This window comes from Mauremys mutica, chromosome 7, assembly GCF_020497125.1.
Source record: "Mauremys mutica isolate MM-2020 ecotype Southern chromosome 7, ASM2049712v1, whole genome shotgun sequence".
Taxonomy (NCBI): domain Eukaryota; kingdom Metazoa; phylum Chordata; order Testudines; family Geoemydidae; genus Mauremys; species Mauremys mutica.
In genome coordinates, this window is record NC_059078.1 from 21,910,652 (window position 1) to 21,936,055 (window position 25,404).

The 25,404-nt window shown below is 53.4% G+C and overlaps 1 protein-coding gene across 5 annotated transcripts in view; it reads right to left on the bottom strand.

Moving 5' to 3' along the window:
* PLXNA1 (plexin A1) overlaps positions 1-25,404 on the bottom strand; it is a 290,782-nt gene that overhangs the window by 215,622 nt on the left and 49,756 nt on the right. For 4 of the 5 annotated variants that reach the window (XM_045025437.1, XM_045025436.1, XM_045025438.1 and 1 more), the window contains exon 3: positions 9,603-9,785. In XM_045025437.1, coding sequence (XP_044881372.1) covers positions 9,603-9,785 — 183 coding nt within the window. Of the gene's footprint in view, positions 1-9,602; positions 9,786-10,744; positions 10,829-25,404 lie in introns of those variants that run through there. The other variant, XM_045025439.1, reaches the window with a different exon arrangement.

A 25,404-nucleotide genomic window follows, 5' to 3' on the forward strand; every position in this document is an offset into this window, starting at 1 on the left:
ACTCTCCCCACCCTCACCCCCTCAATTCCGGATGGCGAAATCCGCATCCTCTTTAACCCGGCATCCATTGCAGGGCTCCTGGAAACGCTAGCAGAAGCGTCCGTCTGTCCCGGGCGAGCTCTCGGGTTGCTTGGACAGCTGAGCTTTGGGCAGGGAGCAGGATGTTCACATGCAGGCAATGGGGTTTCCCTGGGCACAGAGACGTCCCACAGACACCAGCACACTTGTGATCTTGGGGACTTTCACTACATGGTCACGTTATTGTGGGGTCTAACCCAACACCAGCTCCCATGCTGAGGAGACAGCTGGGGATAGAACTACTGGGCTGACAAGGCCACCTGCCAAGCATGCAGGGGAAGGAGGCAGGCAGCATGGCTTAGACTTGCCATTTCTCTCCCGCTGTGCCCCACATTCCGGCAGGACAACAGAGGCTTCACCTCCCTCAGGAAGGGAGAGAAACCCAAGAGGGGAAGGGGATTATCCAGCAGCGTGGTGCCAAATGTAGCTATTTGCCAAGGTGACAAGGGTACATTGGAGCAAGCTCATGGCTCCTAAGAGATGGGCAGGTGCTGGGCAAGCTCGCAGCCATACGGATGCCCCTCGATCCCCTGCAGCCCCCCTGCTACCCAGTCCTGGACTCCCCAACAGCTCTGCCACTGTGCCCCTTGATCCCCAGTCCCAGCCTCCCCAACAGCTCTGTCAATGCCCCTCAATCCCACCTGCCTGGCTAAGGGCCTCATCCTGTGAGGAACTCAGTGAGAACAGTACACCCTGCAGTGAAGAGAGGTAAGCTGACCCATGCCCCTGGCACACACTCCCCTCCCCACTGCCAACACAACACACAGATGCAATACCCTCTGGGCAATAACACCACTCTTCTCTGTTGCTCCATAAAGCCCATTGGCCAAAGCACATCAGCACTAGGAAGCAGGACAGCACTGGGTGAGGACTCAACCTATAACCCACTAACCTACCACTTCAGGAAGTCCCGCCTTCCTCCAGGAAGTAGGTTACAGCTGGCCTGCCTGGCAGGTACATATATAAAGGGAAAGCTGGACTAATACCATTGGTGCCTATTTAATTCTTCCCAGGTTTCCCCACAATCCATTCAGCCTCCTGCAAGGGGCAACTGGTGCAACCCCCACAGGGTTGGGGCATGAAAATCCAGGGCTCTAAGCAGCAGGAGGTCAGAGGAGATGTGTACCGCCTGCATGCCTGTGTTCCCCTCATCCCATGCCCTCAAGCTAGTGGCTACTTCTCCGGGTGGGGCTCCCAGAATACACTCTCCACCACCCAGCATGTGTTACAGAGTGACCTACACAAGGCTTTCTTCCTCACCCTCCAGAGACCCTACTGGCGAAGCAAGCGCACCGCCTATCCCGCTCTCCCTCTCACACAACAAGCCAAATCTCCCAAGCAGACTCAGCCTCCAGAAAACAGACTGCTTGAGACTTGAGCCAGCGCTACTCCAACTCCAGAGGAGGCAGCAGAGACAGCCAGCGGCAGGGTCTGGTTACACCGGGCTCCCCAGGAAGATCAGGTAACTGCTGAGGCAGCACTTTCCCCATCCTCCAGTCCAGCCAGACGGCCCCGGCTGGGGGAAGCTGAGCTCTCTATGTTGCGCCCCCCACAACACCCACAGCAATGCTCCAAGGTTAGAGTAGGGGACATAGGACACCCCTCCCCTACGCACACACACTCAGCAGCCTTCAGCACATGAGCCCTGAAGGTGCAATGGTTGAAAAAAGATCCACCCTCCCCCAAATGAGAGGTACTCCCTCAAACCTTCAGAGCCCTCTGCTCCCCCTACTTACATTTCTGGTTCCCTCCAACTGGGCTCAGTAGAGTGGGCTTTCAAAGCCAGCTGAAGCCCAGGTTTTATTGTTATTGTACCAATATCTGGGTGGATTTTATTCTGGTGATGGATGCTAGATTGGCAGCCCTGGAGATTGAGGGCTTCTAGCCAAAGAAGAGGTCAAGATCCCCACGCATTCTGAAGCACATAATAATCCAATGACTACTGAAAAAACCCATTGCTCCCCCGAGAGACCTCACATACCACTACAGCCCTTTCTAAGCAATCCAGGAGCTGGCAAAGCACGGTCTCCAAGGTCTCCTGTCAGCAGCCACAGCCCTGTGTCCCACAGAGTCAGAGCAAGGGACACCAAGAGCACATGCTGCTCTTGTGGCCAACCTCCCTCATCCATTGAGGAGGAAAGTCCAGCCATGCTCATCTTGCTGGGCCTCTTCGTGTCATCTGAGATCATTGATCTCCAAACACCCCCGCAGCTGGGGAACGGAAATACACTGAAATGCCTTGGGTCCTTCCTTCAGGAGAGCACCCAGGGAGACGTCATGGGTAACTGCTCTTCCACCTCCAAAGCCTTCACCTGCAGAGCCCCACGACGCTCACTCCTCTCCCCCTTATTACTCAACACCCAGACAGACCCGGGCAGAGTTGGTGAGAAAACACAGGCCAAAGTGCCTGCAGTACGCAGACAACACCCGCCTCTATGGCAAATTCCCATCATGCACACACAGCACAAGCTCCCGGCTGCAGCGATGACATGGGTGACCAATGAGGCTGCCTCATGATGAGTGCAGGAGCTAGGACTCCCCTGGGGAGGATCTGGACTGTGAAACCTGCTCCCATGGGGGTAAGAGCGAGCACAGACCTCGCTGCTTTCAGAACTAAATGCAACATTCCCACCTTCTGCTTTCCTGCCTGCTAGAATTTTTTTTTCAAATTGTAAGCAAACCCTCGCTCCTCTCTTACCAAAGAGACTATTTCCTCTGCCTCTGGGGGAAAGCAGAAAGGAGGCACAGAGAAGGAGGAAGCGAGTGCTCTTCTCCTTTTAAAAACCCTACAAGGTGCTCCAATGCAATGGCGATGGACCCTAGAGGACAGCCTAAGGAGAAACATCCCCTACACTGTCCCATCAGTGCGTCCTAGCCTGGCCCACTGAGCGGGAGGGGAGTCCTGTCCTTGGCCTCTCTCAGGAACAGGCCCACCAAGACTGTGAGGAGGAGATCTGCTCACTGGCAATGGGACGGAGAACCACCTGTTTGTTTCCCATCAAACCCCATTTTGTTTCCTTAAGCCCTAACGGGCCAGAGCCCATCGTACCCGGTGGGCCATGGAGCAGCAGGGGCTCTGATACTCTGGCTGCAGATGGGCAGAGTGAAGCAAATGGAAAGAAAGGAGAGACTCCACATGAACATGAGTCACACTAGCGGGTCTGAAGTTCCAAAATCACCTCAGGGCTCAGCAGGACCAGCCCTGCATCCTCTATTATCCTGAGGGGGCTGCCCAGAACCAGGGGGGCTGCCCATGTACCTCGGGTGGGCACTCTCTCTAGCTACCACCACAGCAGGGCCACAGAAGTCGCAGGAAGAGGGGGAGGGAAAAGTTAGATGAAGACGCAGGAATGGAAACAGAGAAAGACCTGGCACCTCAGGGAGAAATTTGCCAGACAAATAGCAATCGTCAGGTTCCTGGGATAATAACTAGATGTGTAACACTGTCTCAGTGGCTTCATGAATCCTCCTCCCACACTTCCCTCCCCTCCCTCTGCACCACACTGGCACAGACCTATTTAAAACCTGCAATTTAGAATTCAATAGCAGGAGAGGCTGGTGGAAATGCAACACCAGTCACTTCAGCTCCCTTATTGATCAGGAAGGGAGGACAAGCTGCCTCCGGCAGCAAGCCTCTCACAATCCATGCCAACTCGCTAGCGACCCCGATGCCTCCTCTGATGGAGATGATGTCGTCGAGGAGGAAGGAAACTGAAGGAGAGAAACGGAAATTGAGACTTCGGAACAGATGAAGAAACCCAAGGGTTTTGGGAAGCCTCACTCACTGAGCATCCTACAAGAAGTGTGGTCTAGCTGTAGGAGCGGACGGCAGACTGCAAGGACCCCTAGGTTCTATTCCTGGATCTGGCACTGGCTCACTGTGTGACTTTGGGCATGTCCCTAACCTGCTTTGTGCCTCAGTTTCCCCCATCTGTAAAACTGAGATAAGGATACTGACCCAACCCAGTGGGGCTGTGTGAGGTGTCTTCATTCACTAATGCTCATGAAATGCCTTGAGATCCTCTGACAGAAGGAACTACGGACAATGGGCTGGATTCAGACCTGGTGGAAGCAAGAGCACTTCCACTGGAGTCCATGCAACTGTCCCCACTTACAGCAAGACTGAATTTGGCCCAATATGTGCAGAGGGTCACAATCTCTTCCCCTCCCCAGTACTGCAGGTTTGCACCTTGAACTCCAAATCGTGGACACAAGCCCAGAGCTGCCTCATCGACTCTCCCTGCACCAGCTGAGGTCACAGCTTTTCTGTGTGGGCCCCTTTTTTTCTTGGAAGCAGCAAAGAATCCTGTGGCACCTTATAGACTAACAGACGTTTTGCAGCATGAGCTTTCATGGGTGAATGCCCACTTCTTCGGATGCAAGTGGTGGAAATTTCCAGGGGCAGGTTTATATATGCAAGCAAGAAGCAAGCTAGAGATAACGAGGTTAGTTCAATCAGGGAGGATGAGGCCCTGTTCTAGCAGTTGAGTGAAAACCAAGGGAGGAGAAACTGGTTCTGTAGTTGGCAAGCCATTCACAGTCTTTGTTTAATCCTGAGCTGATGGTGTCAAATTTGCAGATGAACTGGAGCTCAGCAGTTTCTCTTTGAAGTCTGGTGCTGAAGTTTTTTTGCTGCAGGATGGCCACCTTAAGATCTGCTATTGTGTGGCCAGGGAGGTTGAAGTGTTCTCCTACAGGTTTTTGTATATTGCCATTCCTAATATCTGATTTGTGTCCATTTATCCTTTTCCTTAGAGACTGTCCAGTTTGGCCGATGTACATAGCAGAGGGGCATTGCTGGCATATATTACATTGGTGGACGTGCAGGTGAATGAACCAGTGATGGTGTGGCTGATCTGGTTAGGTCCTGCGATGGTGTCGCTGGTGTAGATATGTGGGCAGAGTTGGCATCGAGGTTTGTTGCATGGATTGGTTCCTGAGCTAGAGTTACTGTGGTGCGGTGTGCAGTTACTGGTGAGAATATGCTTCAGGTTGGCAGGTTGTCTGTGGGCGAGGACTGGCCTGCCACCCAAGGCCTGTGAAAGTGTGGGATCATTGTCCAGGATGGGTTGTAGTTCCCTGATGATGCGCTGGAGGGGTTTTAGCTGGGGACTGTATGTGATGGCCAGTGGAGTCCTGTTGGTTTCTTTCTTGGGTTTGTCTTGCAGTAGGAGGCTTCTGGGTACACGTCTGGCTCTGTTGATCTGTTTCCTTATTTCCTCGTGCGGGTACTGTAGTTTTGAGAATGCTTGGTGGAGATTTTGTAGGTGTTGGTCTCTGTCTCTGTTTTTTTCTTGGGTTTATTCGGTATCCGGGGTTCACAACATATGCCACCAGACCAGGGATGGGGAAGGATCCCAGATAGAGCAGGAGGCTAACTGCGTGGGGACTGCCTACTGTTGCATCCAAGTCGGGGGAGAGTGCTGCCAACTGATGCATCCCAGAAGAATGAGATAGTGGGGGAAAGGTGTTCAGAGACTAACCTCCCACCCATCCAGACACACATTCTCTTCTCTTTGCCAACAGCCACCCACTCGGCCTCACCTCAGTTCTTGGAAAAATCATGGAGCAGATCCTCAAGGAATCAATTCTGAAGCACTTAGAGGAGAGGAAAGTGATCAGGAACAGTCAGCATGGATTCACCAAGGGCAAGTCATGCCTGACTAACCTAATTGCCTTCTATGACAAGATAATTGGTTCTGTGAATGAGGGGAAAGCAGTGGACATGTTATTTCTTGACTAGCAAAGCTTTTGATACGGTCTCCCACAGTATTCTTGCCGGCAAGTTAAAGCAGTATGGGCTGGATGAAAGCTGGCTAGATCATCGGGCTCAACGGCTAATGATCAATGGCTCCATGTCTAGTTGGCAGCCGGTATCAAGCGGAGTGCCCCAAGGGTCGGTCCTGAGGCCAGTTTTGTTCAATAGCTTCATTAATGATCTGAAGGATGGCGTGGATTGCACCCTCAGCAAGTTTGCAGATGACACTAAACTGGGAAGAATGGTAGATACACTGGATGGTAGGGACAGGATACAGAGAAACCTAGACAAATTAGAGGATTGGGCCAAAAGAAATCTGATGAGGTTCAACAAGGACAAGTGCAGAGTCCTGCACTTAGGACAGAAGAATCCCATGCACTGCTACAGACTAGGGACCGAATGGCTAGGTAGCAGTCCTGCAGAAAAGGACCTAGGGGTTACAGTGAACGAGAAGCTGGATATGAATTGAGAGTGTGCCCTTGTTGGCAAGAAGGCTAACGGAATTTTGGCTGTATAAGTAGGGGCATTGCCAGCAGATCGAGGAACATGATCATTTCCCTCTATTCGACATTGGTGAGGGCTCATCTGGAGTACTGTGTCCAGTTTTGGGCCCCACACTACAAGGAGGATGTGGAAAAATTGGAAAAAGAGTCCAGCGGAGGGTAACAAAAAATTATTAGGGGGACTGGAGCACGTGACTTTTGAGGAGGGAACTGGGATTGTTTAGTCCGCAGAAGAGAAGAATGAGGGGGGGATTTGATAGCTGCTTTCAACTACCTGAAAGGGGGTTCCAAAGAGGATGGATCTACACTGTTCTCAGTGGTAGCAGATGACAGAACAAGGAGTAATGGTCTCAAGTTGCACTGGGGGAGGTTTAGGTTGGATATTAGGAAAAACTTTTTCACTAGGAGGGTGGTGAAGCACTGGAATGGGTTACCTAGGGAGGTGGTGGAATCTCCTTCCTTAGAGGTTTTTAAGGTCAGGCTTGATAAAGCCCTGGCTGGGATGATTTAGTTGGAGTTGGTCCTGCTTTGAGCAGGGGGTTGGACTAGATGACCTCCTGAGGTCCCTTCCAACCCTGATATTCTATGATTTTATGATTCTCAGTTGGCCTCTCCCCACACCAACCCAGAAGCCAGTTTCATGCTCATCATGATTTCAAATCCCCAAATTGACTGGCAAAGGGGTCTCGAATCCAGCAGCCTGGTCTCTGTCCTGCCACCAGCCAGCATGGGAGGCTGGATCAGAGACCTGGATGCTGCCTTTGATGCTGGGCTTTGGCAGTCAGCAGAGACGGGGGAGCAACAGAGATCTCACTGAGCTCAGCACAGCATGTGTATGCATTACGCCATGATGGCTGGGACCCCTTGGGGCTGTTCAGCTCCGCTGGAGCCAAGCCAAGGAGACTGGGGAGAGGGCTGTGCAAGCAGCTCTGTCTAACCCCCACTCACACACAGAGGGCTCCCCTCTGCCAGCACTGGCCCCACGCAGGCGGACACCAGCATAATGATTTAACCACACTCCTAGTTCAGTCCTGAACTGGCCTTGGGCCAATCACTGCATTTCCGACCCAGTGAACCAGAAATCAGCACCTCAGCAAAAGTCTGCTTCCTCTAGCACTTCTTACAGGGGTGAAGGGATTTGTGCCATTCACACCAGAGTGGAAACAGCTAATCACAGACTAGTGGCCCAGAGGAAACCCACACAGGTCAAGTCCAACATACTGTACACAGCCAAATAGAGAGGCAGCAGGGTCATGTGGCTCCAGCAAGGGGTCAGGGGCCAGGAACTCTGAGCGCTGCTCCTGGCTCTGCCACTGGCCTGCTAAGTGGCCTTGGCAAGTCACTGCATCTCACTAGGCCTCAGTTTCCCCATCTGCAAAATGGGGAATACACTGGGACCATCTCCTGAGGTAGAGGGGCTAGAAGAACACTTAGCTCATGTTTGTACAGCACCCTGAGAGTCCAAACCCCTAGGTAAAACCACCTGGCCTTCCTTGTGCATAATGTTCCCACTAGCCTGAAATCCTTCCCCACCTCGCCGAAAGGGGAGGGCTGCAGCCCCCTCTAATTTAATCCCCCTATTAACTTGGCTATGTAAACACCGACCCCAAGGGAGCACGTGGCCTGCCTATCACGTTGTCAATTCATGCAAGTAAACAGCTGCCAATGGCTTCAGGCCTTCCAAGGTGACTACTGCTCAGCCCAATGCCAACGGACCCCACCCTGCCAGCAAATGTGGTGCTTCCACCCCCCACTGCACCATATCTCTAAAGAGCTGACTTTGCTTCTACATACCAGTGAGTCATTTTAGAAAAGGAGGAATTTTAGCTGGAAAACAAAGATGCCAAAAGGAGCTCAAAGTTCAAGCCATTGATCCCCAGGGCTGGGTAGTGGGTAGGCCCAAGTGGCAATGTCTCCAGGCTCTGGAGGAACAAACAGGGCTGGGTACTCCAGCTGAGTCCTGCACTTCAGGCCTCCGGCAGGACTGTACCAGGACCCTCAACATGACTTAGCCTGGTGGAGGATGCAGTTAATGTGCGCTGTGTTTATACAGGGAAGATTCAGCTGTAATTATAGGAATGATGTTATGATAACAGGAAATCCATGCCTCGTGGAGATGCAATGAGAGGCACAGATTTATTTGCTAATTACCACCAACAAGAAGCCTTTTGTCTCACTGGGGAAGAGAGGTCTCCCCCACATTGTGGAATTTTGCCCACAGATGGCTTAGGTCAGCCAGGCTGGAGCACGCTGCAGCCCCAAAGAGAACTCCCCTTCTACAGAAGCTTATTAGATTCCTTCCACTCCCCCCGTGGAGCATTACCATCACCTCAGGGCTTTCCCAAGACAGAGGCTGCAGCAGGGCCTAGCATGGCATGGGGATGGGAGCTTAACGATGCTAGCAATGCAGGCAGGGAAGAGGGGAGCAACCTCACTGTTCAATACTCGCGGTCTAAGAAACATGTCACCCCCCTCTGGGGTCACATCACCCAGCCGAATGGGACAGGGATGAGGCCCAGGAATGTCTAAGCTAAGCACAGGTGCTATGGCAAGACGAAAGCTCTTCCCCTGCTGATCTTCTGAGTGTGCCAGCCTGGGCCAAAGGCTCTTTGCCCTGGAGGACTGACCCTGCCTGACAAGATTTCCGGCCTTTCCCTCTCCATTCCATCTTATTTCAACCATTTGGGCCCAATTCAGGACTTAAAGCCAACAGTGAGGAGGAGTTTCTGAACTTAAGAAGTGCCAAGAGAAGGAGCTTCGCCTCGCCCAAGAAATGCCAGCTCACACATGCCAGCACTGCCACCTGGCACCAACGAAGCACCACAGGCATCAAGTCACCAGCGCATACACAACCCATGCGCAGCCCCTCTCGGGTCAGTGGCAAAGCAATCCAATGATAAAAGCACACAGGGTACAGAGGGAAACCACCAGTACTGGGATACCTTGCTATGTTGTGAACCCAACACCCCAGCCCTAGGAGAGACTGTGCGAAGGGAACTCCCACTAACACTGCTGACTGGGACTTGAATGAGGGGGGCGGGGGGTTGGGAGTTTCCCCATCTTATAATCCTGCCATAAACAATTGCTTTAATAAATATGCCTGGTGGACAAGAGCGAAGGGAACTGGCCTTCATCAATGCTGCCACTCCCCATCCTGCATACACCATTCGCGCCTCAAAACACAGCACTGAAATCCTGCCCCTCCCCCAAAGGAGGTAGTCAGCCAACCAGCCTCCTCACCCCCGGCCCAGTAAGCTACCTACCTTTTTGATCCTGCCACTCCGCGTGCCGGTGAAGACCACCGTGTGTCCCCGGTAGTCATAGGCAGCCACCGAGGTCATGCCATCCTCCTTATCCACAAAGAGCGCTGTCCCCTCGATGGTCACCGTCCCGCCCAGCGGCTGGTTAAAATCCTGGCCACAGAAATAGTCGTCAATCTGCAGAGGCTGCCAGAGAAGAAGGGAAAGAGAGATGAGCCGTTTGTCAATACATCGACACTGCTTAAACTGCTGTGTGCAAGGGGGACTGAGCTCCTGACTTAGTGCAATAACGAAGTGAGGAAATGATATGAGCCCCTCTTCGCTACCACTGGCTCATTCCTGCCCCAGATCCAGGGCAGCCAAGGAGAGCGGGGAAACATCATCACTTAGGGGCATGATGAGGGGTCAGGGCAGCGACTAGGGGCTTGCCTCAGATTGCTTAGAGGCTGCTAATGAGGCATGGGGGTAGCCAGGAGCTCCGCCATCCCCTTTCTCTCCCAGGGATTGCTCCTGGGTGGGGCAGGAAGCTGTGGTCTCAGAAGCAGTTGGGAGCTCACACACAGCAGCCTGGTACCAGACATACCCATAGCTATGCCCAGGCAGGAGTCACAGATTAGCCCTGGGGCACCGGGAAACCAGAGAGGTGGGAACCTCAGAGTCTGCTGAGAAGCCTCGGTGCTGGGTGGTGCGGGTGGGCTCTGCTCTCTGAGAGGGACCCCAGGGCACAAGGGGGCCGACAGAGAGCAGAAAAGGCCTCCCAGACAGGAGGAGATAGCGGCAGACTCCAAACACAGTCCTGCTGCCCAGGCCTCTTACCACAGGACAGCAACGATTGAACACAACAGTTCCCAGTGGAGCCTGGCAAGGACCCCTCCCCACCCCATCCCACTCCTTCCCTCCACCACTGAGGTGCCTGGCTCCATGGAAGAGCAATTAGGGCTGGACAGAGGAGATAAGATGCAAGACTGGCTGTAGCCCTGGTCCACCCCACACCTACAGGCTGCCAACAACACTCCCAGCTGTTTCAGCACCTGGCTTCCCACCTGCAGCTCCATCGATACCCCCCTTTCCTGATCTATAGTACTCCAGCCCCTAGCTCCCCACCACCACCAGACACCCCTTTGCCAGTGCCCCTCCATCCTGACCTGCATCGCCCCCTGCTATTCCAGCCTCTGCAGGAAACAGCTCTCCAGACTCGCAGGCCGTCCCTGGTGAATTGCTGATCTGGCTCCTGCAAAGAACGGTCATTGCCCTTACTCAGTATCTCAAACTCCCCTCAATGCTGTTCTCCCAACCAGAGGATTCACTGATGCTGGCAGTTCTCAGTCTGAGGCCAGACAGGAGGCTGGCAGTAGTTTTACAAAGGAGTCATGAGTCTGCCTGCTCCCATTTCCCAGCCAGAGCAGATCTGCTCAGCCTCTCACCACCTCAGGCTGTACTCAAAGGCAAGGGATGCTCCTATCTCCTACAAGTGCCATATGAGCTGACACAAAGGATTCTCGGGCAAGTCTCAAGAGCGGTGGCTGAGTGGGGGATGAACGTGGAGAGCCCAGATTGAACACATAGGAGAACCTCTTTCAATCAGTGAGTCCTGATGTTTCCTCCCACCCTCCAAAGGGTTAATCCTGCCAAATCCCCAGAGAGGCTGTACCAAGCACAGATCCCTGCCTGAAAGCTCCACCACCCCACACTCCTTACAGAAGGAGACCAAGAGCAGCCCAATGCCACATGCTGTAGCTGAGACTCAATAGCTCAGGTCCCTCAGGAGAGGCAGTAGTTTAATATGTGGGGGGTGGTCGGTGTGGGAGGTGGAGACACTGATACTGAGTAAGAGGGGAGAGTGTCTCTGAACCACAAAGTTGGGTCCTGGAACAGCCTCTCCCTGCTCCCTAATAACCTCCCTAATCCAAGCCCCCAGAAGAGAGTGAGGCAGAGAGGCTCCCGGCCTCAGTCACGTCTGGAGCAGCACTTAGAAACCCACCACTGAGCCCAAGCTTCTAGCCAGAGAAATACCGTCAGGGGGAGGGATGGGAGAGGAAGGAGTGGGAATCCCATCAGCATTCAAACCAGGTTGGCTGCCTACCTCCCACTGAGCTGGGCTCCCGGGGGCCGGGTGGGCAAGCAGTGATTAGAGCCCATAGCTTGGCTGGCTCCCTGCCTCTCTCTGCAGTGAGCTCCAAAGCCAGGAGAGTGAATATTAATTCAGTGCGAGGACCCGCCCCAGCAAGGGCCCCACTCCAGCAGAGCTGGGGGAGCTGTGCGTGCAGACCTGGCCCATTACAACACTGCATAAAAGGCAAAAACTGGCCTTCACAGGACTGGATTTTTTAAGACAAAGACTGAGCCTGGGAGGTAAGATGAGCCCAAGCAACAGCAACTCCCAGATCTAATTACATTCCCCACAGGGTCTCGTGGCTCAGTCTGGCTACAAGGCTCCTTTCCATATAACCCCCTCACTGCTGGTTTCAACAATCCCTAAACCCCCTTCCAAAACAGATCTGGTGTCATGAGGGGGTTACAATGTCATCATGAGCCCTGCCTGCAGTCAACCAGGGAGCACCAGACCTTTGCTAGCAGAGGCCACGTCTCCGTGAGGGCCTCAGTATAGGAACTCTACTTTCTGGCTTTTATCGTAGTCCTGGGGAGCAGTTGCACAATTTCATTTGGATCTGTACAGAGGCCTTCAGGGGGTCCAGCACTCTGTATCTCCACACCTGTTCACTTTCCCATTCCACACCCCCAGGTCACTCTCAGAAAGGAAATGTTGCATCTCAATGAGCTGTAATCAGGGGAATGTGTCACTCACACACACACACACACACACACACTGTAATCAGGGGAATGTGTCTCTCACACACACACACACTTTTCCCCCTGCAGCTTCCAACAGACACCCCATTCTTCACTTCCTGTCCTAAGCTGCTGGGCATTTCAGCAGGGGGTGAAGATGATTCCTATACAGAGTTCACAGAGTGCTTTGCGCTGGCAAGGTATTAGAGGAATGTATAAGGGCTATTTTCAGTGGCTGTATTTAGGGGATCTATGGCTCCTGGGTGCAGAAAAAGTCAGGAGCAGCCCCATGTCACACCAGTGGCCCTGAACAGCTTATCATGGAGCATGCTTTGCCTGCAGTTACAGATCTCATGCATCAGATGGGGCTGAATGACATACTGAAAGAGGAAGAGAGGAACTGAATGGGGGAAGGGGGGTGGTAAGCAAGTTTCCAGGGCCGGCTCCAGACCCCAGCGCGCCAAGCGCGCGCTTGGGGCGGCGTCCCAGCAGGAGGGCGGCAGGCGGCTCCGGCATGCCTGCGGAAGGTCCTCCGGTGGACCTCCCGCAGACGTGCCTGCGGAGGGGCCGCTGGTCCCGTGGCTCCGGTGGAGCATCCGCAGGAATGCTTGCGGGAGGTCCACCGGATCCGCGGGACCGGTGACCGCTAGAGCGCCCCCCGCAGCGAGCCGCCCTGCTTGGGGCGGCGGAAATCCTAGAGCCGCCCCTGCAAGTTTCTGATCTGCCTAGGACGTGCTTGAGTGGCTAAGGAGCTATTTTTTACATTGCAAACCAGCATCTATCAGAGACAGTGCCAGGGCCCATCGACAGCAGAGTGGAGCAGACAGAGCTGCCCCCTTGGCCAATGTAATAGTCCAATCTATGGTGCCACAGCAAAATGTCTCCTCACACTGCTGACATAGGGGCAGCTGGCTGGCAATTACCAGCCCCTGGGCCCATCCAGTTCACAATACTGGCTCCCTAATCTCTCACCATCTCGGGGAGGAGTATCTGTACAAAGGAGCTCCCTCATCCTGCTCCACAACCCCAACTCCAGAACAAATAACATGCCAGAGAGGCTACGCAGGACATGCGTTTAACAATCCAACGTCACTGAGCTGCCCAGTGAGCCTAGAAAACCAGAACCATTCCCCATGCAAGTACTATAGCCTCACTGGTTCCATTGGAACTGTTCTTGCAAGCAAACCCTGCAAGGTCTGGCCCCAACCCATGGCCACCAACCACGCCAGGCCCCTTTAGCCAGGGACACAATTGCTGTCATCCTCCAAAACCCTGCCACAGACACTCCCTATCTTTGGGTTCAACTTCCGCCCAGGGTATCAAAGGGTACGTAGCATTCCCTCTCCCACATCCCACTCCCAGATTGCTCTGATTTAAAACAGAGCCTGCCAGGACCACTGGAGTGGTCAGAGAAAACCCCAGCCTAGCACAACACCACAGCACCGGCAATAGGATATCAAGTGGAAAGGGCCACTCTGGAACACAAGAGGAACGCCCGATGCCATGCCCTGACCTTCCCGCAATGACACCACCATTTGCACACTCCCAAACCAAGGATCTGCCAAGACAAACAGGTTCACGTTACATACCAAAGGCTCCGGGAAACACACTGCTTAATATTGCTGCTCCTACCCCTTCCACTCAGGGCATTGGGTAAGTCTCTGCATTTCTATAATGCCCCGTCCCTTTCCCAATTTCCACCGATCCCCCAAACGGCTGAGCCCAGGTGACAAGACCACATTAACAAGGGAAAAACTGGCTCACATCACTGAGAGCGGGGAGAGATGAGATTAAACATTTCCTTTCAGGGTGACTAACCCAGGATGGTAGTGACCCAAAGTGAATCCTGTCTGCTGTCTGCCCAGCGGCATGAGCCCACTTTATGGGAACAGCTACCTCACATAAGGCACCATCACTGCTGGCACCACCTGGTCCTCTTGCTGGCAGTCACAGCAGAGAGGCCAAGGACTGAGTGGGCAACAGAGGCTGAACTCTCCTCTCTACCTCCAGGGCCGAGAGCAGGCAGCAGGGTTGAGAAGATGCTGCCCATGCTGTCCCCGCAGGCAGCAAGCTCCAAGCTCACGGGCTAACAGCCCAGCAGTACACTCCCTTCAGGGACACAGGAGTTAACACAGCCAATTGGAGCAATGTCTGCCTGGTGCTTTCAGCAGCGGAAGCTGAACTTCCCCACAATGCATCCGGCCAGCCAGGCAATGCTCCCACGTGGGAGGAAGGGAACAGAATCCTGTGTGTCATCGTCCCCCCCGCTGAGCCTCTGCAGGTTTGGCAGCTGCAGCTGGACTGCAGATCCCCTGCCAGCATCAGCTAGCGGCCTTGTTGGTTAAACACTCTCCTGCGTTTGCAGATTCAGGAGAAGTCTTTTCAAAAGGGAGCTCGAACAGCAGCCAAGAGCCATTGCGGCTCAGCCAGTGCCCAGCACTGGCAGACACAAATGTAGGGCAATTTTCCCAAGCACTCCTTTCACCAAGCGCTGTAGCTGCTGTCCAGGGAGATGGGAGAGCAGCAGAGGCAGGCAGTTCCTGGTAAAGGGCTCGTTCCTGGTGGCCTCCAAAGGCAGAGGGGAAGGCACAGAGGAATCACCATCAGTGCCCATGGAGGGAAGAACTGGTGCAGAGCTAAGAGGATGGAGCCTGGTTTTGTCAGACACACACACACTCCATTTGGAGCTGTGCTCCGGCTCCGCTCCAGCTCCAGGCAAAATCCTGCAGCTCCACTGCTCCGCGCTCCTGCTCCAGGCTCTGCTCCAAAGCCTGGTTTGGAGAGCACTGAACCGCAACCTGTGATGCTGCTCCACAACTGATGAGAGGCAGGAGAAATTATCTGTAAATTAATCTGGCGAACCAATGCCACAGCCCTGCCCTCTTGATCTGCACCATTCCTTGCCACCTCAGACCAGGAAACAGGATACAGGACCTTTCATCTTCAGGTCACCAGGTCCGATCCAGCCCTAGGTCAGTTGTGATTCAGAGTGGTCATCCTCAGACAGCTGGCCTGCGGGCCCAGAAATGCTGCTCTCAATCCAATCCCTATTGACTCACATATCTGCCCCAGAAAAGCCGTTCTCCTCACAGCTGGCCTGGCCCCCTCAATGACAGCAAGACCCAAGAAGCCCAAATTCCCTTCTCTCCCCTACAGGGGCCGTCCTGGGCAGGTCTGAAACACAACAGCAAGGGGAGCGGGGTATGGAGGAAGTGTGTTTGCCTCTCCCTGGCTGTTCCCATGCAGTGGCTGCCAATCCATCACCTTCCCCCAGACTCACTAATGTTGTGAACAAACAAAAAGAAAAGGCAGTACACTCAGAAGAGGCAGCAGGTGAGCCGGGGAAAGGAATGGGCCTCACCCCCACAGCTGGACTCTGCCTGTGCCATCTCTGCCAGACCTGCCCCTGATGGGAGTCATTTTATCCTTCTTCCTAGGATGTCCCTTTCCCAGATCCTGGACCTCTGAGACAAACCCGCCTGGCTCTGCTGCAGCTCTGTGTCAGTCTCTCATTTCCACAGCACTGAGAGGAGAGGGGAAGGACAGGTTTCTGCACTCAACATACAATGTCTGTGCCATGTCCCCTCCAGCCTCCGATGCAGGCCCAGCCATGTGGTGCTAAGAGAGGATGACAGGGATAGGGGGATGCGGGGGGGTGGGGGAGACCGCAGGGAACTGGGGTCAGGAACTGGGAAATTCCCTGAACCGTGAAATCTGCTTCTGTCTTCACCTCAGTGGGAGGAGAGGTGTTGCCTTGACAACCCCTGGTCCAACAGCCCCTGACCATGGGTTCCAGGCTCTGGGAGATGTGGAGAAAGGGAGGGGGAATGGGGACTGAAGAGAAACGACTGAAGCCTTTCAGCCAGGCACGGGTGAGCTCAGTTACCCACAAGGCCCAATGTGGGCATAGGTGCTGGAATTAGGTGTGCAGGGGGTGCTGCTGCACACCCTGGCTTGAAATGGTTTCCATTATATAAAGGGTTTACAGCACCCCACTATACAAATTGTTCCAGCCCCCCGTGTCTGGGTGGGGCAATGGCTGAGCAGAGCATTGCATGCCTGATGCCTTCACTCCGTAATCCCAGCGAACAGCCCGGCTGGACTTCCCTCTCCAGAGCCCAATCTCAGGGAGCCTCCAGGTGTGGCGCACTCGCACCAAGCCCAGCCCAGGCATGGAGCACATGAAGTCAAACACTGCCAACAGAGACGCCTTTTTGAATGACACGCATTGAGGAGAGTGGGGCACTTGGGCCTCGGAAGGATTCTGTTTGGAGAGGCTCCATCTGCAGCTCGGAATTTAGAGGGGAGGTTTTGGCAAGGGATGGGCTCAGAACCTGCTCCAGTCCCTGGGAGGTTATAAATCCATAGAGCATGGGTGTAACATATGGGGAAAGCGCTGAGCTCCTCAACTTTGAGAAGTGGCTCCAGGAGGACAGATAGCAAGCCCAACTCAAAAACCAGCTCCTCCAGGACTGTCACCCCATGCTAGAGTGCGGCACTCACACAGCATGGGACAAGGAGAGTGCATTCGCAAGAGACTCCCCAAAGGTCAGTCCAGTACCAGCTCACCAACACCCCCGGGGAAGGGACATTGAACAGCCATCACTGATGGCCATGCTCTAAGCCCACTGTTTAAAAGAGCCATTCATTTTCACTTCCTGTTTGACTTGCTGTCCTTGGGGCCAGGCCCCTCCCTGCTTTTTCTCAAGATGCCTGCAGCATGCAATTCCAGCATGACAATGGGACAGGATCTCTAGCCCAGGGGAGGAGCCCTCCTGGGTGACCCAGGAGGCCAGGGCCTCACACCACTGCTGCAGTTCACAGCTAGCACCACAGCGGTGGGGAGCGCAGAGAGGTGGGAACAGTCTAGTGGATGCAAAGCTGTTCACAGCTGCAGCTCCGTTCGCTTGCTCAGCAGTTCTCACTTCCTCTAGCTGAGGTGCCAGGGTTTAGGACGTGGTCACAAGTTGACTCCTTTCCATGCCTGACTTTTTATCTCCCCTTCCTCAGGCAAGAAATTCCTCTAGAAAAGTCACACAGCTTGCGCACAGGCCTCACTGGCTCCCAAAGAGGGCCGCGTCAGTGGCCCCCGGAGGCAGACTGCTTTACCCACTACCTAAGCCCTCATCCCAGTGGGGTGGGGGGATCAGCAGCATAGTGGGGAGTTAACAACCCTCAACTCAATATACTGAAAAGCGGGTGGAAGGGTTCAAAAGCCCCCTGCAATCTGAAAACCTAAGGACCTTGCCTACTAATAGAATGGGGTGTAGGACCTTGCTGGTCTCCGCCTTTCCATTCTCACACAGCAAACATCAGGAAGGCAGCGTCGTTCCAGTGATAAATCAAGTTGAATTCAGGGGCCCACATCCTTCTCCAACACCTCGACCAGAACCTCACCTCCATGAGGGCTGGGATAACTGAACATTCAGGGACTGGCTCTCTGGGGGCTGAGACAGAAGCCCCAGAGCCCAGGGGCAAGAGCCCCACAGCTCAGCCTCACCAAGGAAGATGCCACTGAGAAAGCAGCGAATCACTGAGGCCTAATGAACAATCGATATTGTGGAGGAAGACGGGAGCAATTTAGTAGCAGAGGCTTTGGCCCCAGCAGAGCATCTGGGGTTCCTTGGCTATTTTGCCCTTAGGGGAAGCGGTGAAGGACTCAGCAACTGAGGACAGGAGGGGGCCCACACACACACACACACACAAGGGAGACATATTTACTTTTACACGATTCTATACGTTAGTGGCAATGGGAGGCTCCCACTGCCCAGCCCCCCAAGACATACCCCTAGACATCACCCTTTCAGCCACTCGATCCCAAAAGCACAGTCTGTTTCAAGAGGAAGAAAGAGATATCTGGTCATTGCCCCTAAGCACAGATTGGTCCGATCCCTAGGTGCATTCAGCCCCCTTACGGCAGCAGCTTCCAAGACTCAGGGAAGCCCACCCTGACTCAGGCGCTGACAGGGCAACGTCCTCTCCTGCAGCCCGGAATCACAGGTCACTTCTTCCCCGATGCAACATCCTGCTCCCCCCATGCATCTTCTCCCATGAAGAGAGCCTCTTGAGCCCCTTCCCTTCCTCCTGCCTCACAGTGTGCATAGCAGGCAGCAGTGAAGGGGTGAATGGAAAACCTGAGTCCCGGGCACACTGGAGCGGAACCAATGAAGGTATTTAAGTCCTGGCAGCACCTCGCAGCCAATGCAATCTCCATGTCACACTGCTCTCTGCACTCCAATTTGCAGCTTCCCCAACCTCATCTGCTGCTGAATATGCAAGAGGATAAATGTTTATGGTGTTTACTCCTCTCTGCTATGTCTCAACAAACTCTGGGAAACGACAAATACAGCTGCACCGCTGCACTCCGGGCTGCAAGGAGCGTGCGTCTGCCCGCTACGGCAACACCGACACCACCTCAATAAATAATTACACCGACAATTAGCTCACTAACAGCAAACTCCCTCGCTAGGGGCGTGCAGACAGACACCATGGCAAGGCCAGGCCAGGTCAAATCGGATGGGGGAAGCAATCTGAAGGGTATGGTGCCAGTTACCATAGCAGATCCAGACACTGGTCTATCAAGTCTGGCCTCTGCTACTGCCAGGTGCTTCAGATAAAGTCAGGGGAATATATATATGGCCAGTTGCATCATGCTGCAAGGAGCAAGTAAATTTCCTTCCTGACCACTGTGCTGACCAGCCTCAAGTATGAGGATCGATTACCACCCACCCACGCACACTGCCTGACCTCATATAGCTACTAAAGCACATACCCAACACTCGGGTTAACAAGAGACTTCACACCAGCATGGCTGGCAAAGGGTGACACAATCGCCTTTCCAGCAGGCTCCATCCTAATCAGCTGGGGTGAATGAAGGCCCCACTGACATAGTGGGAGACCCTAACCAGAGAGGCATCTCTTCTCATGGACTGGCACTAGAGGCATTTAGGGGGTGGGGGGGGGGTATATAGGTTAATTAGTTGTGTCAGGATGTTCAGTGGCCCCAATACTAAACAAGCTTGGCAGGATCTCAGTTCATCTCTTAGTGGGACTGGTGGGCACATCACAGAAACGACCACCCGAGTTGGGTCCTTAGCAGACAGTTTCAGCAGAGACGCCAGGAAAGGGATGAACCAGGAAGACTGAACCCCTCACCCCTAGAGAAGGGCCCTGCAGGGCACAGCAGAGACATCTAGGCAGGGACATGGGGTATGGGGAGCTGGCTCGTAGATATTCAGAAGATCCAATCTCCAGGAGCATGATAATCCCATACTTTCCACCAACACAACCCTCACCCCCCAAAAAGGCCCAGACAGTACAAAAGGGGGGCCAGGAAAATTTCAGTGGCACTGTGACTCTCCCAGGAAACCACCCTACAGTAGGGAGAGCCTGAGATACAGCAATCTGGCTTCAGACACACACAAAGCAGATGCTGAACCAGGGCAGGAAGTAGCCATCTCTCCGACGCTCCGAATCATTGCCTCCCTTCAGGCCCACTTACCAGAGCAATGAGGGAGCAGACAGGAGAGGCAAGATTCATGCCATTTAGTGTTATTAATTGGCCAGTAATTTGCCAGTTAACATTTATAAATGTTCTCCCTTGGCTGCCATTGAGTGCCTGGCTTCCTGACGTCTGCTGGGGGACCTTTAAGCCCCCGGGGTCTTTTCATAGCAAAACCAAAGCCAAAAGCCAATAGTGGAGAACGAGTGTGAGGCGAGACATTGTTACACAGTGTGAGGGCATCAGCCCATTGCCTCTCGAGGCCAGGATTCAGCTCGGGACTGTGTGACAGAGCAGAAAAGTTTGTTGGTACTCAGTCTAGAACCACGTATCCCTCTTACCTCAACCTCCCAGGGCATAAACTGATGTGAGTATCAGGCAAAGGGGAGCTGGGATTGAAACCAGACAGGATCTCTCTGAAACTCACATCCCGTGCACAAAACCCACAGGCAACCTAACCCCCACAGAAGAATCCGAGAGAAGCTGGAGGAAATTTTTCATGGGGCAGTGGGGACCGGGACTCCAGTTCTTTCACATCTAAGTCCCCTGTTTGAGTTTAGCTCCGGGTTTAGCAACTTCCATTCATTACTACCATCTGATCTCTGCTATGTGACCCCTGTGAAAGATGATTTGATTTATCTCAGCCCAGCATCAGTAGCACAAACGTCTACATCACAACACACCCTCATCAGAACCAGCAACAACTGCCCCCTCATCGGCAGGCTCCGGAGAGAGGCCAGGACTCAAACAGGCCATGGAATCTGAACTCCTCCCCCAGACAGGGTCCCTCCGCCTCAGGCATGAGGCACTTCAGCAGAGAGAGCAACAGGTGGAGAAAGCCCACCCTGCAGCTAGCCGTGCCCCACCTGCTCTGTGCAGAGAAAGAGACCTTCAGTCAGGCAGCAACATTAACCCCTTCTTTGGCAGCCCATGGACGGATGTTCTGGTGATTGAAGTACTGGGCTGAAATGAAGGAGATCTGAGTTCAGTTCCTAGGTCTGCCACAAGCTTCCTGTATGAACCTGAACAATCCATGGAGCCCTGATTCAGCAACACACTCAAGCCTGGGGCTGAACGCTCTGCTAACTCAGGGCTTTTCCCTCTCTGGGAAGTGGAGACATGCTGGAGACGTGTTGTGAAGGTACCTTGGTCAGTGAGGTGATCAAATTCCACCGACGTGTGGACGGTAGAAGGATCTAGATAACCAGAACCGAGTATACCCACGGCAGTTTGCCCTGCAGAGTGCTGAAGCAGAACGTTCAGACGTGCGGGTCTAAGGGAGCCTGTGATTTCTCATCCAGCACTGAAGAGGTTAATAGGCGCTCTGACTAGAGCTGGTTTAGCAGAGTCATGCAGGCAATCGCAGCCATTACTGGACTGTTTTTAAACTCAGCCCGCAGAGTCTGAACTAAACCACCCCATCCCTCTGTTGCAGGTGCTGGCCCTCCCCAGGTCCTACAGAGGCCACGGGAGGAGGGCAGCAATGGGGGTGGGGGGCTTAGATGGCTATGCTGAGACCCTCACAGCCTGCTCAATGCAGTCTCCTGCTCCAGGTCTGCCTCTTTCAGAAGATGAATTCCTGGTCCCAGCAGGGGAACGAAAGAAACAGGATGGAATTAGTTCCCCAGCCAAGTTGTTCGGCTCTTCAGCACTAGGGAGGAACCGCTAACATCTTCCGAGTGCTCAGCCAAGTCTGGCGGCCTCTCTGCCTGGCTCCAGCGTGGGCTCGGCGATGGCCCACAGCACTTGGGGATTAGATAGTCAAAAGTTCATGCTGCTGCCGCAGCAGCTGGAACCAAAACGCAAGGATGCTGCTGCACTGGGGATGCCGTGGCCTTGTGCCCTGGGAACTCAGCTGGGGGAAGGAACAGGGCAGCTCATCCAAAAGCCACATCCCCGTACAGTTCCTTTCACCCTTGTCCTCTGAACCCTGCTGTACGAGATGTCATCCACCGAGCCTCATTCTGGAGAGGCCGGAGCGCGATGAATAGAGTTCTTACAACGCGGCTGGAGGGGCTCAAAGGAAGGGGGTGAGGTTCATCATGAGACAGCCCTTCCCCCACTCCCTACCCTCCCCCTCCTTTGTCAGGAGATTAATCTTGATTGACAGGGCCTTCCCATGCAGAGAAATCCCCCCTGCCCACCGCAGCCATAGAGCCTGGCTCTTCTGCCTTCCAGATGAGACTTTAAACCAGAAATCCTGACCAGGAGCAGCACTTTTCACACCAATCAGACATTAACCCCAGAGTCTCGGGTTCCAACTCGGGCACCTATATTCAGCCTACTTAGAAAGCAACTGTCATAAACAGATAGTTAAGGGTTAAGGTCTGTTTTACCTGTAAAGGGTTAACATGTAGTACCTGGTGACCACCTGACCAGAGGACCAATCAGAGATAAGATTTTTTCAAATCTCTGTGGAGGGAAGCCTTTGTCTGGGTGAGAACTGTTTTTGAATCTAACAGAAGACAGTCATGTCTCCAAGTTCTCCTGGAGTAGTTTCTACTAATTAATAGTGAGTATTAATTAGAAAGGTGAATTAGTCTTATGATTTGATTTCTATATTTGCAATTGTGTGTTTGCTAAAGGAAATGCTTTATTCCTGTTTGCTGATATTGCTTTTACTGAGAAAAGGGGGAGAGGGGATTCTCTCCAGAGATTGATAAGGTTATACCCTATGAGTGTCCAGCTTGGGCTCATAGAGATTCTGTATTTTTCTTTTTATTCTTTAATAAATTCTTTTCTTTTCTTTGGACTTGGTTAATTCCTTCCCTTGGGGAAATTCAGGGGAAGGGGAGGGGGAAGTGGGCTGCTTCCCTGTGTGTGTGAGATTCAAGGAGTTGAATCAGGGGGGAGGGGGAAGGTTCCTCCTCTGTGAATTGATCTGTGTTCCCAAGGGGGGAAACAGGGGTGTCCCGGCCCACGGAATTGACCGGGTGGTGGCAGCCGAAGGGGAGACCTACCCTAGGATTTTGGGGTGGGGGGAAGACATGCGGGTCCTCACTTTGAAACCGCCCAGTTTCAAGTGAGAGTAGACTCCTGACAGCAACCTTATAGCATCAGTTGGAGACACCACCCTTTGCTTCCTGACAAGTGTGGAGCGTTGCTGTGCAGCCCTTAACTGGCTCCCATGGCCCGCCCAGAGCAGGCAGCATTTCAGTGGTGCATGAGAAAATTCGCACCTACTGGTTTTGCACACTTTGGAGGATGTGGTTTGGATATTGCTAGCAGAGAAGTGAGGTGATGAGGGCTCGGTTTGAGATCTGGCAGCACCTTCCTCTGTTGTGCCCCCTCCTCTGCTTGGCCTGAAAAAGCAAATCACGTGAGGGAATTTCTCCAGGCCCAAGAGGTCGGGCCTAGTACCTAGCAGAGGGACAATCCTCACGGGCTCTCTAGCACAGGCAGTGCTGGTGTTGGAATGCAGCAGCCCACACCTCCATGCTTTACCTGAAACCTTCAGAAGCTCACATCATAATCCCAATGCCAAAGCAGCCAGGTTTCCCGTCATGGTGAGCACACACACACACCCCTGACTGATTTCCTGCAGGAGCTCACGCCCTGTAAGAACACTGGGAGAACCAATTCCTGTAGCCGGGGGAACAATTACCCAATTCTCTCACCACTAAATGGCGCAGGATGGCTACACTCTCCCCCGCCCCCCCACTGGGATATATCCTCCCCAGGGCTGGAAAGGGCGTGAGGGGGCCTCTAACTGAACCCTTAGCCTACTGCCAGCTCAGACAAGTCGCCCAACTGGGATTTCACCAAAATCTAGATATCACCAGAGCATTGAGCTTTCCTGAGAATAAACAGAATCAAACCCTGCCTGCCAATGCTAATGAAACGATGGTGGGACTGCAAGAGCTGCCCGGGACAGAGTGGAGGGAATGTCTATGTAAGCCACTGGTCAGCGTGTGTTGTGTCCCCTTCTGTGCCTGATACACAGAAGATGGGAGTCTGTCACTGACAGTAACTGCAAAGCCTGGCTCTTTAGCTCAAGCTAGAGAGAGACTTACGCTTGTAGCTCTAGCAGTCCCGGGTTCTCTCCGTGGTGTTAGCCAAGATAGCAGCTGTCACACGTTACAAGGCACATTTGATCTGTTGGAGCTTCAGGAAAGCAGAGGGCACCCAGAAACCATCAAGTAACCTGTACCTGGTAACTTATACTCTTTCCACAACTCCCATGAAGGGGGCTGTTTAGCTGAACTGATGCCCCCTTTTGTCCCCCAGTATTGACTATGATAATGGATAGGTGTTTCATCCTGGAAGCTTCCAATGCATTCTACAAACTGATTTATGAGCTATACACACAGGGATCATTCAACTACTGCAGAAATGCAGCCACTTGCGGGGGTGGAACAAGAGAACTGTTTAACAGCACACAGCAGCATAACCATTTAGGACAGGAAGTGAAGAATACCACATCTAATTGAACGTGCAGTGGGATTTAGGAATACAGTTATTACCTGAGCTGGACTTTGGCCAGGACAGCAATGTTCACATCCCTGCTCTTCCATAAAGTGCCATTAAAGAGCCCAAAAATCAAGACCTCGGTGCCGCATCTCAGGCACTTTCAGCAACGCAGCACTCTCCTGCATAAGGCTGGGACAGCGGCTCAGTGCTGGCTCACAGAGACAAGCACTATTCAATGCGTTACTAGCCACCGCTTCTCAAAGCACCCTGAGTTCTCCCTAGAGCTCTCCCATTCAAGCCCTGACTCAGCCCATCTCTGCTCAGCCTGGGACATGCGGTGTGATCAGAGCCCCAGGCAGGGGAGTGGCTGCTTCCAATCTTTATTGTGTTCTCCTAAAAGTGGGGGAAATTAATCCTGTTCCCAGCCAGGGTTCAAAGGCCACACACAGGGGCAGCCTTGCCATCAGCTCTCAATTCCCCAAGGACCAGTAATTTGCCCTGAGCCAGCCAGCCAAAGCCAAGCTGGATCCTGACAAGGATGCGAAGAAGCCAGGGAAGTTGGGGGAAGAACAACTGGCCAGAACTGATATTGTGGCTCCATTTCCAGCCAGATTGGTTTTCTTGTGTGCTTTGTTACTTTTGTGAGCAAACGGCTTGTTTATTCTCTGCTCCTTCCCTCTTCCTTTGTTATCCCTGTGCCAAGACAAGAGAAGGAGTGAAAGGGGAGAGGTTGGGAGAAAGAGACACAAGGGATCCACTAATGACCATCTTCTTAATGTTTCAGAGAGATGTTTCGCAGCACAGGAATTAGTAATCTGCAGAGTAGGAACAGCCACAAACACCCATGCTGCCCTGCCTCCTGCTACACTGGCACAGGACAGGGCCCTCTAGCAGCAGAGAGAGGGGGGAGCTCGGCATCCGTGTCCCATTCGCCCCTTGCTTGTTCTGCTGCAGCTACCAACAAGGAGGCCAAGGGCAGCTGCAGTTTGAATGCTCATCTGCACGGCACACTTTGCTTAGGCTCCCTGAGGGGCCACTAAGCACCCCGGAGCCCACTAACGCTACCCAGCAGAGATCAGGGAGCTCCAGGGGAATAGCCCGCCT